Here is a 15000-nt window from a genome sequence, read left to right on the forward strand (position 1 = left end):
TAGCACAGTGTTGGTTGTTGGCTTGAGACCTAGTTAACCAACTGTTCTCTTTCTTTTTTTTACTAAAAGTTATTATTGGGATGGATATTGAATTTTTCTTTCAAGTCCTTTGAGCTTCTTTGGAGATTTTTTTTTTTTCCCCTTTGGCTTGTTTACTTGATAGCATATAGCACTGAATGATTCTTGTGTCTCTGATAGGACTATGCCCTCATTTGTACATGGTCTGTAGCATGTTTTAGCATGTAATTCAGTTCTGTTTGCTAATATTTATTATTTTTTGAATTTATATTACAAAATGAGATTGGCCTGTAGCTTCTTTTCATTGTGTTTTCTTTGTTGTGTTTTGGTATCAGGCTCTATTAACTTTGTAGGGAGAACTGAGGAGCCTTTCTTCTCATTTCTTTGGAGTGGTTAGAATAGCATTGAGAATGATCAAGTATCTTGATGCTTGAAACATTTAAAGAACTTATACATGAAACATGGACTAGGGCTTTCTTTAGCTGACAACTTTCTCCATGACTAATGGTTATTGGTTTCTATAGGATTTTTTTTCTTCTTGCATTAATTTAGTAGAAATTTATTTCTGCTATTTTTATTTATTATTAGTAACTAATCTCTACTTTTACTTGTATTACTAAGGACTTTCTTTTAGGCATGTAAAAGAAGTGGTCATGTGTAGTTGCAAGTGTAGGTTGAAGTTCATGTCAGAGTTTGGACTGAAACCGTAGTGTAAAGTCATTGGCATAGTTAGTTCCTTGAAGAACTCCTCTATCCTAGGAGTTTCTTTAAGGGACTGCCAGAGGACAAGGGCCTACCTCTTCTTTTCTGCCACCTGAGTTCTCCTCCTTGAAAGCAATAAATACTGTTTATCACACTGTTCTCTGCCCTGTAGTCTCTGTAAGAAACAGAAACCTGTGGGTTTAAAAAATTTTTGTGTGTGGTAAAATATATATTGCACAAAATTTGAGTTTTTAACCATTTTAAGTGTACAATTCAGTTGCATTAATTACATTCATGATATTGTACAGCCATTACTGTTATCTATTACTATTCCAAATTTATTTTATCGTGCTGAGTAGAAAGTGTATAACTGTTAAACAGTAACTCCCCATTTCATCCACCTCAGCCTCTGCTAACCACTGATATATTTTCTCTCTATAAACTGTCTGTTCCTGATATTTCATATAAGTGGGGTCATATAATATTTCTCCTTTTGTGTCTGGCTTATTTCATTTAGCGTAATGTTTTCAAGGTTCATCTTTGTTGTAGCATATGTCAGAATGTCATCCCTTTTTATGGTTGAGAAATATTTCATTATGTTGAATACACCACATTTTGTTTATCCATCCATGTTGATGGACACTGGAGTTGCTTTTACCTTTTGGCTATTGAATATTGAATAATGCTGAAATGAACATTGGTGAGTTCCTGTTTTCAGTTCGATTGGAAATATACCTAGGAGTAGAATTGCTGGGTCATATACTTAGCTATTAGAGAAATGTAGATATTTTAAGGAAATTCTTCTGTTATTAAATACATAACTATTAGTATTAAATATGTAACTATTATACATAATAGTTAATACATAAATATTAATATTAAATCTATAACTATTATATTAAGTTATAAGAAATCTTGAAAAAGTAATAATTACATCCTTTCTTTATTGAAATATAACTAGAGCTTGTCCAGTTCTTCCTCTGGCTTGACCTTTTCTTTCTCTTTTCATTTTTTATTATGGAGTCTCTCCTACCTATTTTCTCTTTATTGTATCAATGGGCCTAGGGAGCTTGGGTTTTATAACATTTTTCTAAAGTTACAAGTAACTTATTTTGTAGAATATACCCTGACCCAATCCATTCCTTATAATACCTAGGAACAGACATGCCTGTCAGCCTTCTTGCTAGCACCTTTAACAAAAAATTGTTGAAATAGAAATGTAAATAAAAGGACATAATTTATATTAAACATTGTTCATGCTGTTATCTGGACACAGGAGTTCCCAGGCCTCTAGCATGTCAGTCACTACGTGTGCCTGCCCTGCTCCTCAGCTGAGGTGAAGGAAGACATGAAGGTCTCCGAAGTCACCCTCCCCTGGCTCTTTTAGTATCCTTTGCAGTATTGTGCTCCTGATTGCTTGCTGTCCGCTTTAAGTAGGTTTATACTTGGCTCCCTGGATTATTTAATAATCCACTTTTGGGGGGCTTACTGGTAATGAAAAATATAGATCAACAACTTTGTGGGATTATATCATTTTTCCTTATTTCCGGTCACTCTAGGAATCTTTTTTCCTAGTCCATCTACTCATCCCCCAAGTCAGGCCAGTCCATGCTGATGACAAGGGTCATATGTGTTTACAGTTATATTGCCATAGAAGTCATAGAATTCTGGAACTGTATGGGTCCTACAAGATCAAGTACTCTTCTTGATAAGCGGTAGTCCACCCCTAGGGGCTTCCAGTGGAGTACTTAAATTATTTATAAATATTTCATGACCTTAAATGAAAATTGTTTGCTTTAAATAAGACTGAAAGATCAACTTATTTTACTTTTGATACAAATGATAGCAACCAACTATGGTAACACTGACTTTTCTTGCTGATCAGGGGCTCTAATTAGCAGTTATATGTTTTTCATTAAAAACAGGATGACAAATTAATTTTTGATGCATTTAAGTTACTAAAAATACTTCAAAGTGTGAGATCCTGGGCAAATTTAGCTTTAAAAAATGTATTGTAACATTCTATTCTGATTAAAAGGTTAGAAACAACTGATCTAGTTCACCCCTTTTGTCTTACAGACGAGGAAACTGAGACTCAGAGAAGTTGCTTGGCTTGTCCAGTGTCCCACAGGAAGTTAGTGAGTTCATAAAAGTAAAACACCTTATATCTATAATAACAAGAGACAACTTCTACAAGTTGGTTATATTTTTTGAACAGCAAATCATGCCAGATCAGTTTAATATCTTTCTGTAAGAATTTAGTGGGCATTTTTCATGCCCACCTAGTGTCTGTTTCCCTCTTTTCCTTTCCCATACACCCAGATTTTCATCTGGACATCTACTCCTTCCCTACATTCCTTAGACTTTGGGCTGAGTTGACCCCAGTTGCCGAATTTTGGTTGCCTTGTATCGGTTACTTGTATCAGTCACTTATGCCAATAGAACTTTCTGTACTGTTCAGTACTGTAGCCACTAGCTGTTTGTGGAAGTTGAGCACTTGAAATATGTGACTGAGAAACTGAATTTTTAATTATATTTCATTTTAATTAATTTTATTTTAAATAGCTACATGTGGCTTGTGGATAATGTATTCGACATTGCAGCTTCATACTATTTCCTCTTCCCATAGGCACATGACCTAAGCAGGGTGACTTCTGCTTAGAATTCTAAGATGTAAGTAGTTTCCTGATGGATGGGAACATGAAACATTTATCCCCAATTGCTCCTGGCAGCTACCCTATGACTAACCAAGTGTTGAGGGTAGAAGAGTGGAGAAGCAGAAAAAAATCTGGGCCCTACAGCCATTGGTGGGCAGGGTCCTGGATCAGCTGACCCTGAGGCTTGCCTTATTTCTGGACTTCTAATTGCATGAGCCAGTGAGTCACCTTTGAGATATAAGCCAGTTTGTATTGAATGTTCTGTCATCTCAACTGAGAGCATCCAAGCAGATACACAGGGGATAACAAACCAGGCATTCTGCTACTTACTAGGAAAAGGAAGATGAATAGAGTAAAATCCAGATGCTTGTCTTTGAGGTGAAGTTATTGCATAAGAGAGACACAGTAACAGATACGTGTTCTGAATCTTACCTGCCTTGGTCCTCTTCAGTGGGAATTTCCTTTATTAAAATGGTAAATGCAGTTTGCCTTGTCTGCAGGACCTTAGTTGGATCATGAGTGCACTCCTGACTCAAGCAACATCAACACATTGACTGGCCAGTGACCCATTAGATTTTTTTCTTCACAGCTTGAGGACTCTGGGGTTAAGGTGTCATGTGGGCTGGAGACAGAGTCATTAGGGAACAGAGGCTGCTAGCAAGCACAGACAGTGCACATAGAGAAGAGGAACAGATTTGCAGAGGGAAGGAGGGACCATTCAGAGAAGAATTGGGAGACGGTGAAAGGAGGAGGAGGAAAGAGGGGGAAAAATAAGACAGTTTATTCTCTAGATCTTGAAGGATGGGTAGTTTTCCAGGTGAAGAAGGGTGAAAAATATGCTTAGTATGAACAGGGGCACAGAGATGGATGGCAGGTAGAATGCAAGTAATAGTGCAGTGGAATAGTGAATGGTGGGGAGTCTGGAGAAAAAGCTAGAAAAATAAGCTGTGGTGAAGTTTTGTCCAGTTATCTGTGGCTGCTAAGAGATCTGCATAGTGGGAAGTCATCCAAAGCTGTTAAGGAAAGGAGACTGATTGTTAGTGGAGAGAAATTGGGACATGGCATGGGACCACTTAAGATGCTTGAAGACCTGACTGAGAGCAACGGCAGCTGAACTGCAGAAGAAGGGATGGGTAGGCAAGATATTTCAGAACTGGAATTGATAGCATTCGATGGCAGATCAGATGTGGAACTTAAGGCAGAGGAGCATTCAAGAATGAGATTAATTTGATACCTAGTTTAGCAGTTGCACTGGTGCTGACGTTTTTAAATGAAAGAAATAAGACCAGGTGCAAGATGGACTATGAATCTGATCATATGTTGAATTATGTGGGGGACATTTAGGTTATGACATCCAGTGGGCGATTGGAAATAGAAGTATAGACCCAGAGAGGGGATGGTAAGTTAGTGATCTGAATATTATCAGTTGAAGCTATGGGAAGTTGATAAGATTATCAAGTACATGGTCCACAGTTAGAATTATCTGAAGTAGTCAGTATCCTATAAAACCAAGGCATAAGCTGGTATATATGGCAAACTCAGGGGCAAGGGTGGCGGTTGGGAAGTAACTGATAAAGATTTTGAGAGCCTTATACAAACCAAACAGAAATGTGTACAGAACTGAGAAGGAAGTGATGACTATTTTCAAGAAACAAAGGAATGCCTCTCTTTCCTTTGTGGTTATCGAATGATTAAAGATTGTTTTCATTTAAAAAGACTGATTCTCACAATTATTTAAAATAACCTTTATTCAGGAGAGGTTTTTTGTTTGTTGGTTTTGCATTTAACCATTATTTTGAAAGAATGGATCAAAAGAGAAGAGTTGAATTTGGTATTCATTGAACTGGAAAACAGAATCAGCTATAGGTGGGGATGGTTCATGTCTTCATCTCCACTTCCCTTGAACTGGGATTCTGAGCACTGTTGCCTGTGAAGGCAGTTTTCAGGTCTTGAGACTCCAAGAAGGGAAGACCTAGTTAAGTAGCTCTTCCCTATTCATCCCTCTAGTCAGCATATGCCAGTGTATTCAGTTGAATAATGAAGCCTTTTTTTTTTTTTGTAACTTAGTGTTTAACCTGCTTCCCATAAGGTTTCATGCATATTTTTGGTTTGGTAGAGACCCTTTCATTGCCACTATGCAGAGTTACGAGCCTACACATTCATCTTCGCATTGATTTCCCCTTTGTGTCTTTCTAAATTATGCCCATTCTCCCTTGAGAACTACCAACTAGTTTTTTCAAGTTATGCAGCAACATATCAGGGGAAATCTTGGCTTGACTAATGAAATAATGGTCACTATAACCTGTTGAGTTTTACAAAAAGCTGTTGAATATTCCAACTAAGCCTATTGAGGGGAAAAAACTGGCTTGTGTGGCTCTGGATGGAAAGAGGGAACTGACAGCTGTCCTACTCTGGATACAGAATGTCCACCATTAAGGACAGATCTTATTTAACATTTCTCAATAGAAAATTGTCCCTGGTTTTCAGATATTGCTTTAGAAACTACTAAAAAATTAATGAGTCACTCCTATCCCTTCAAGTGGGTTCCTGCACACCCTTTCACTAGGCCTCTGAGTAAAACTCAGCATGGTGAAGTCTCTCATCTCTGCTCCCAGTTAGCTGACCTGTATTTGGCCAGTCCTCTCAGCTCTGACTCATTTGCTTGAGTCAGAGGCAGCAGTCGAGTATGAACTTGATAGAATTGACTTGGGAAATGATGCTCATTTCGACCCTCCTTGTTTCAAAGCTCCTTTGATATAAACCTCTGTGGATTAGACTACAGTATTCTTGACTCTGCAGTTCACACAGGCCTCATTGCACCTACTGTTCCAGGTATAAATGCTCCTTGGGCCCAGCCTGGTGCACTGGGGCCAGAATCCAAACTTGTCTGGCTAGCCCTGTTTGCATCTCCACCAGGAAAGGGGGAGCCAACAAAATGTGGCACCCTCCTAGTAGGAATCCGAAAAGTACTGAACAAGAGTTTTGCCAGTCATTCTTGCCTCTTGGTGCTTCGTTTTCCTTATTTGTTAAAAAAAAGACCTTCATAATAAATACCTGCCTTCACTTCTTCACAGGTTCTTGCATAAATCAAATGAGGTAATGGAAGGGAAAGTACCTTAAAAAGGATAAAGCATAACATTTCTTTAAGGGCATTTTCTAAATCATTTTTTGAAGCCTGTTGCCTCTTGAAGCAAGTGTCAAGTGAATCTTCCTGTGGAGATACTTGGACCACATGATGCCAGTGATGAGCTCTAATGGCTCTTTTGGGCTCCCCTTGTCCACCAGGGGTCTCCTGCCTGCCTCTCCAGCCTATGTTCTTGTACCTGCCCACTCAGACCTCACGTCCAACCAAACCGAATTTAGTATTCTCCTAAGCACCCGTTCCCTCTTCTGCCTTTGTATCTCTGCGCCTTTTCTTTTCTGCCATGAATGCTGCCTAATTCCCCTTCTCTTGTGAAAATTCCTCTAACCTTCAAATGTCAACTGTCATTTTAGATGTGTATTCATTATTTATTGCCTTGTAACAAATTGTCACAAACTTAGTGGCTTATCTATCTCACATAGTTTACTATCTCACATTTCTGTGGGTCAGTGTAGCATAATACAAAATATATATTTGGCTTGTAATTTCCTGAGTGATATGGGTGATTCAGCCCTTGTAATTTCCTGAGTGTTATGGGTGCTAGGAGCACCTTTTGTTCTAATATTTGGTGTTTGACCCTGGTTCCTTGACACAGAGCTCCTGAAACTGTTGTAATTTCCTGAGTGATGGGGGTGAGAGGAGCACCTTACACAGAGCTCCTAAATCTCTTGGAATTTCCTGAGTAATAGGAGCATCTATTGTTCTATGAGGCAGCTCTTGGTGGACTGCTGGATAGCTTCAGGATGGGGTGTTATGAAATGATTGTAATCATTTCAGGCCATGGTTAGAAGCTTGAAATTTTCAGTCCCACTCCTGTCCTTCAGGGAGGGAAGAGGGGCTGGAGATTGAGTCAGTAATTGATTATTCTTTCATGAGGAAGCCTTCGTAAAATTTTCTGAGCTATAGGATTTAGAGGGCTTCTGGGTTGGTAAATATATCCACAGAATCTCCTGTGCATGGGATCCTTCTGGGCCTCCTAGTGTACCTCTTTGGCTGTATCCTTTATGATATCCTTTGTACTAAACCAGTAAATTTAAGTTGAGTGTTGCCCTGAGTTCTGTGAACCATTATAACAAATGACTGAACCTAAGGAGAGAGTCATGGGAACTCCCCTCGGTTTGTAGCCAACTTAGAGTGAGGCCCACTCCTTTCATTTGGTGTCTGAAGTGGGGGCAGTCTCGTGGGAATGAGCACTTCACCTGTGAGGTCTGTATTAATTTCAGGTAGGTAGTGTCAGAATTGAATTAAATTATAGGACATCCGGGTGGAGTCCACAGGGAACTGGAGAGTTACTTGGTGTGGGAAACCTGTACATTTGGTATCCTAAGTGTTGTGAGTACAGGAAACAGTTTCCCTTTAATCAGGAATCTGGGCATGGCCCAGTGCAGTCCTCTGCTTCAGGGTTTCTCACAAGGCTGCCATCAAGGTGTTGATTATCTGAAGGCTCTGCTGGGAAAGGAACTTCTTCCAGGCTTATATGGTTGTTGGCCAGATTCAGTTCCTTGTGGGCTTTTGGACTGAGGACCTCAGTTCCTTGCTGGCTGCTGGCAGGTGGCTGCCCTCAGTTTCTTGCTGCTTGGGCCTCTCCATATGGCAGCTGGCTGCATCAGATCCAGCAAGGAAGAGAGTCTGTTATTAAAGTGAAAGTTACAGTCCTATGTAACCTAATCATGGAAGTGACAGCACATCATATTGGCCATATTCTGTTGGTTAGAAGCAAGTCATAGGTCCTGGCCACACTCAAAGGGAGTTAATTGTACAACAGATGGGAAGGCTAGGAGGTGTGAGGACCACCAGGGGCCATCATAGAATCTGCTCACCACACGATGTTTTCTCCCTGAGCCTTAACTTAGTTCTCCCAACTAAATATGTGATCTTTCCTTTCTGTGACTCTTCTTTACACACTTTTTTTCCCAGTTCATATTCCATGACTGATATTATTATGGTTGAATATTTTCTTTATTTCTCTCATATAACTGTTTTTGTTCATCTTTCATCCATTTGCAACCCCCAGATCAGAGTCTTGTACTCAGCAAGTGTTCTGCACAAGATTACCCTTCTTTTCCTTCTTTGAAAGTGAAGAAGGACCAAACTAGTTGCTCTCCTGTTTTGACACCTGAATCCTTTTTCTCCACAGCAGCCACATAGGATCCATTCTAAAACTTTCAGATTTGCCAATTTGGCATCAAAAGCAATGACTCATCCATGTCTGTATTACCTGGCTGGAGTGATCTGCCTGATTTGCATTTAGATCTAAAATTTGTTACCTTATTAAGGAGAAGCAATTTTCCACTGAAGATGCTTCAAACATTAGCTGGTTTTGGGGAGGTACATTGTTCTGTTTCCCAGAGGGCCTGATGGGTCTCAGAAATGATAAAGTCTATAAAAATCATTTTTTCTTCTTTAAATTGTTTTCATTTGCCTGGTAATGATCATTTTGGGGTCCTGCTATTTTTAGGTCACGGTAGATGAATTGATAAATAGGACTGACTCTTGGAGAAGCAGCATTTTAGTTCTTTCCCTTTTGCCTAAGCAGTGGGCTGGATCTTATTATCTCTGTTGGAAATGTTCAATAAGGTGAAATATCATATGTGCTTTAAGAGACTTGGAACATGAGAAAGACAAAATATGTTTGATAAATGTGGGATCACAGACTCAAAACACAGCAAAACTCATTTTCTTTAGCTTCCCATGCTTTGAGCCAGTCTCTTCTTAACCCTCTAAGATGGCTCAGCACCCTTTTCATTTTTTTAAGTTTTGATGGATAGCTAACCTGTAGAAGACAAGTTAAAAAAATAGTTGTCAGATTTTAGTAAACACTATTTTCTAGTGTTGAAAAGGTATCACAGTAACAGATCAAGTTTGGTCCCTTTAAGAAAAACTCACATGGAAGTCAGCTTAAACTTTGAGGAGTCATTTATCTGCTGGGGAAAGATGCAGAATTAGTAAGTTAAAGCCAGCTGTAGATGGGAGCACATAAGTGTGTGTGCCTACATTTTGGGTCTTTTGGGAGCCATGAAGCTAAAAGCCAATTAAAGCTTTAGTAGAAAGACATTTAAAAGTGGTTTCTCCTGGGCAAGAGAAAGATTTGGAGCAGAGAGTGCTCAGAGAAAAGCAATGCTGATGATGTAATTAATACAGTTAACAGCTGGGAATGGGAATCTGTGCAAAGCCCCATCTGAGAAAAAGACCCTGTGAAGGACTTAGGTTTGGGTCTGAAAACCATGCTCTCCAGGGCATTGCTCCAACTCAGGAACCTGCAGGTATCTGCATGGTCAGCCTGGTGAGAAGGGTGAGCAAATCCTGCCCCAATGAGTACCCTTGTTCTTAATCTCTCACTAGTCTGTAAGTTAGAACAGTGGAGGAAATTTCGGTAGTGAAGAGTTAATTTTTCCTTTTAATTCTTGAGTCTTAGCTTTCTTTTCATTCATTTATTCATCCTGTTACTCTTGTGTTAAGTCTGTCTCTCCCCAGTCTCTACACATGTCTACTTTCAGACAGTGTTATCATCTAATTGATACTCCCGACCTCTGCCAGAAAGTAGAAAAATCTCTCCAGCTTGGGTAGAAAACACCGCCATCCTCATATCTTACTGTCACCCCAAACTCAAAATGAGCTCAAGAGTTGACTGACTTCTCCAGTATCCTATCACTGAGGCACATCTCTCAAAAATTATGTTTTCTTTTCTGTTCTCACTTCTGTTGATCCTGTTCAAATCCTGAAGGTTGTGTGGCATCAGGGGAAGAGAATGAGGCTTCATGTTTGGATGCTGCCCTTGCCGCTTGCTAACTGATATCCATGGGCAAGCATGGTATTTGATCTTTGTGAGCCTCACTTCCTAAATGACCTTTTAGAGCTTCATCTCTAAAACTGGCATGGTAATACCCGCCTACCTCATTGGATTATTGCAGAATATTAAATGTGGTAGTGCATGTAAATCACCTGACACAGTACCGGGGGTGTGCCACAGGGGCGCAGTAATAACTGGGTACTATTACTATTTTGAATGCATAGAGCACAGTACCTGGCACATTCGGGGCCACTGTTTTGGGACAACATTCGTATGTGATCCTCCCCTGGAATTGTGGAACCCAGCTCTGAATGTGTTGGGTATCCTCCACCTCCTCTAGCATTTTTCAGTGGATTAATTGACTTCTGTGTTTCAAAAAACAAAAAACTGTTGTGACCGCCCCCCCGCCTTCCCCTGTGGAACCCCCCTAAACTTTCCACGGCCAGACCTATGAATGGCTTCTTTCTGGACTCATTCCCTCCTCCCTTTATTTTGATACAATGAAGTTGACATCTCTCTGCCCTGCTGCCTGAGGTTAATCCTTTCCCTGGGTTCTGGATTCCATCCCTTCCTGCCCAGTGCACCCTCCCTTTCCTAACTGTGCTCCGTTTGACCGCACCTTCTTTAGTTGTTCTTTCCTTTCAGCAATTAGCTGTATCCAAGCTTCCCTTATCTTAAAAAAATAAGGAAACCATGTTGTGATTTCTTTCTCCACTGACAGCTCCCACCCGGTGCTATTCCACTCCTTCCCAGCCAGCCTCCCAGAACCCAGTGCACACCGTCACCTCCACCGCTCACCTTGCACTCACTTCCTCTACACGCCATTCTGACTGCAGTCCATTTCCTTCTTTAAAACTAGTCTCATGAGGTTTGCCTGTGACCTTGTCACTAAGTCTACACTGCTGACCATACTTTCCTTATGGAAATGCTTTCTTTCTTTGACCTCACATTGGCCTGATATTTCTCCTACCTTTCTGATCACGCCTCAGTTTCCTTTGGAAACGTTTCTACTTATGCTTACTTAAATAATGTTCCTTACTGCTCTGTCCTAGGTTCTCTTCCCTTCTGATTCTGAAACATCTCCGAGGGAGCCAGTCGGCTTGTTCGTTTGCCCTCTGTACACAGGCAGCACCCTCATTTCCTCTTAAGTATCAGATCTAGTATCCAACACCTCAAACTCACTAAGTCCGACTGAACTTACATCCCCTCCTGATTGCCTGAAGATGCTCTTCCTACGGTGGCTCATTGCTTATTTGTGTAGAGCAGTGGCTCTCCACTTTAGTGGGCATCAGAGTCTCCTGGAAGGCTTGTTCAGATTTTTGGGCTCCACCCGCCAGAGGTTCTAAGTCAGTAGATCTGGAATAGGGCCTGAGAATTTGCATTTCTGAGAGTCTCCAGGTAATGCTGATGTTGCTGATCAAACTATACTTTGAGAACTTCTGTTATAAGGAAATGAAAAAAATTTCCCATTCCTTACTCTACCCCAAGTAGCCTCCCCTGCCTCCAGTTCCCCAGTAGCATCTAAGTAATCTTGTCAGTTCTTCTTTTTAAATACCTCTGTATCTAGAACCCTCCATTCCCTCTGCCACTAGTCTGATATATTGCCTTAACCTACTAACTGGCCTTTCTGCCTCCAGTTTCACTTCTCCTAAATCTGTTCCCCAAACAGCAACCAGGATACGTTTCTTAAAGCACAAGTCATGTTAGTCTCTTGCCTACTTTCTTCTATATGTCTCCATTGCCTTTGGGATAGATTCAGATTTTTCAGTGTTGATCTGGCCTCAGCCTGCCTATATGGCACCATCTCTTATTCCTCCTTATTTTGCACAGAATGTACCAAGCATACAGAAAAGTAAAATGCAACTTAAATATATTTTATACCGCAGTTACTGAGTGCTTACTGTGTTCTAGCCACTGTAGCACTTTTAGACATGTTAATTTATTTAATCTTCCCATTAACCCTGTAAAGAGGGGTTACATTTTACAAATGAGGAAATGTGACCCATTTTATAATGTTGCCATCGTCCTGTATACCAGTCCTGTCCAGTCGCTTGTGTCCAAGGTAACAGGGTTGGAGTCATTCAAAACTCATTACCAAAGCTAGTAATAATAACCATGACAACAGCAACATTAGTGGTATCTAACAACTTTTGTTAATGTGCTTTGTGCTGGGGCACTACATGTAAACATGACCCACGTAAGCTATTCCTGATTTACAAAGGAGGAAATAGAGGGAGTAACTTGTTCAAAGCCACATAGTTCAAGTCACAGGACCTAGGTTTGATTTTAGGTCTTGTGACTCCAAAGCTGATGCTTTTAACTACTCTGTCATTTCTATGAGTGGAAGCAGTGAAGTTATATAGAGAGCTGTTCATCACTGGACATCTTCTAAGATTTAAAATCTTTCAAATTCTGTAGCTGAATTGTAAACATTTTGGCAACTCTCCCGTCCTCACTGGAACCCACCCACATGCACCTGTCTTTCTTCCAGATCTCATCATACTGTGGTGAGAAGAGTTGGGACTTGGAGTCTTACTGGGTTCTGATGCTGCCTCTACTAACCATCTCCTTGGATGACCCCTGGGATAAGTTACTTTACCTCTTTGAACTGCTGATTGCTATTCTCTGAAAGCCAAAATAGTGATACTTCCTTCATGGTATTGCTGAGAAAAATAAATGGGAGAATACCTGCCTCTTCTCTTCATCCCTTCTGCTTCTGCCTTAATGTAGCATCAGGCACTATCCCAGTAGCTTCCTTACTGTCTTCTTGTTGTGTTTCCTGTGCAGATCACCACTGCCCCTTCCCTGGTCTCATACCTGTCACTGCTTACTGACTGTTTTCTACAGTGCCTCTGAAAAATACGTCTAAAATACAAACCTAGTGACTTTCTGTTGATAGTAATGGTGGGCTGTTAGTCAGGTGCACACCTTCACACTGAAACAACCAAAAATACTTAGATAAAATAATAAAAAAAAAACCCCGAACAAACCCTACTTCTTAAAGCATTGAAGAGCTGACAGGCATTATCAGGTTAAAATTAGAATGGAGAACCCATACAAGAGGGCAGGCTTGACCAGAGGTTGTGGGGACAGAAATAAAGCCCAGAGTCCTCGCAAGAAGCTGGACCCCAGGGGACTACACCATCAGGGTGAGGATAGACCTGGAACACACCAGCTTCCATGTGGAATTGTAGCCCAGGTTCAAGCTGACTGGGTCAACCAAGGAATCTCAAGTCTTGCATTGGTTTATGGGCTGGTAGTGCCTGTGGGTATCTAGCAAAAATCAAGTGGAAATTCTTTCAAAAGGAAGGTTTCTTTAACCTAAGCCTCAAATTATTCAGTGACCAGCACATAAATATAACCAGGCACCCAAGGAAACCATAGTCCAAGGGCAAGAACTATCAGCAATCACAAACAACAGAAACAACCCTTCATAAGTGTCATTGTGTGTTGGAATCATTGCCATCTATAAAAAAGAATACTGTGTTTAAAGAAATTAAAGATAAGCTTGAAGACATCTGCAAAGAATAGGAAACTGTGAAATGTGACATAGCAAATTAAAAAAAGAACCAAGTAAAACTTTTAGAAATGAACATAACAATAATGAAATTAAAAACTCAGTGGATAAGAAAAAGTGTCCATTCTGTTAAATAGTTAAAAGACAAAAGCCTCAAGGATGGATTTAACAGAAGATTGAATAAAGCTGAAGACAAAGTTAAACTGGAAGATAGTAAGAAAACCTTACTCAGAGTATAGCATGGAGGGACAGATAGAAAATGCAGAGAAAGAGGGTAAGAGATGTAGAGAATAGAGTGAGGTCTAACTAGTTTAATTAGAGATCTCTGAAGGAGATGAGAGAGAAAACGAGCAAAGGCGGAATCTGAAGATAATGGCTGAGATTTTCCATAACAGGTGAGATACCAAACCACACATTTAAGACCAATGATTGCAAGTAGAATGAACAAAACAAAAAAATCCAAACTTAGATACATCAAGATGAAACTACAGAAAACTAAAGGGAAAATCTTAAAAGCAGCTAGAGAAAAAGATTATCTTCAAAGGAGCAATAGACTAACCCTTGACTCCTCATCAAATATAATTCTGATCATGTTATTCTCAGAATTTTCTGTTACTTTCCATCCCTAAAATATAAAATGCATGCTCTTCATGTCATGTGAGGCCTTTCATGGTCTGGTCTCTGCAACATGTTTAGACACATAGAACCTTTGTCTTTCTCATTTTGCTCTTGATTTTGTGCCTTTGCACACTGTCGTCTCCCTTTCTGGAATACTCCCCATGCACGTCCATCTAGCCAGCTCCTACTCAGCCTTCTCATTTTCAACTCAGGGGTTCAACTGCCTGGCTCCCTTCTCACTGCCATTGGATGTACTGCTTGCCAGCAGTCACCAACACCATGTACTTTCAATGTTTGTTTGCATCTTTGTCTCATTTCTAGCACATGAACTTTCCAAGGACAGAGGGTCATTTTCAGTGCCTGACACACCACGGACTTTCAGGACCTTTATTGGGTTGACTTCAGCATTCAGGGAGTCCCATGGCTACTTAAGCAATATTTTGATGTAGGTTTTCATGGCTCTTCCCATAATGCTCTGATTCTTGCTTGTGTGGAGAACAGGTCAATACAGTCAGCATCAGGATCCTTGCATGCGGTCATCAACTGACTGCCCCTT

General features: G+C 40.3%; 1 protein-coding gene across 4 annotated transcripts in view; it reads left to right on the forward strand.

Annotated features, from left to right (window-relative positions):
• DIS3L2 (DIS3 like 3'-5' exoribonuclease 2) overlaps window positions 1-15000 on the forward strand; it is a 315313-nt gene that overhangs the window by 106907 nt on the left and 193406 nt on the right. Inside the window, exon 2 of one of the 4 annotated variants that reach the window (XM_072961848.1) lies at window positions 2800-2854. The exons of the other annotated variants lie outside the window; for them this stretch is intronic. Within the exon in view, the coding sequence (XP_072817949.1) occupies window positions 2800-2854 (55 nt within the window). The remainder of the gene's footprint in view (window positions 1-2799; window positions 2855-15000) is intronic. 4 annotated transcript variants of the gene reach the window in all.

Source organism: Vicugna pacos, chromosome 5 (genome assembly GCF_048564905.1).
Source record: "Vicugna pacos chromosome 5, VicPac4, whole genome shotgun sequence".
Lineage (NCBI taxonomy): Eukaryota > Metazoa > Chordata > Mammalia > Artiodactyla > Camelidae > Vicugna > Vicugna pacos.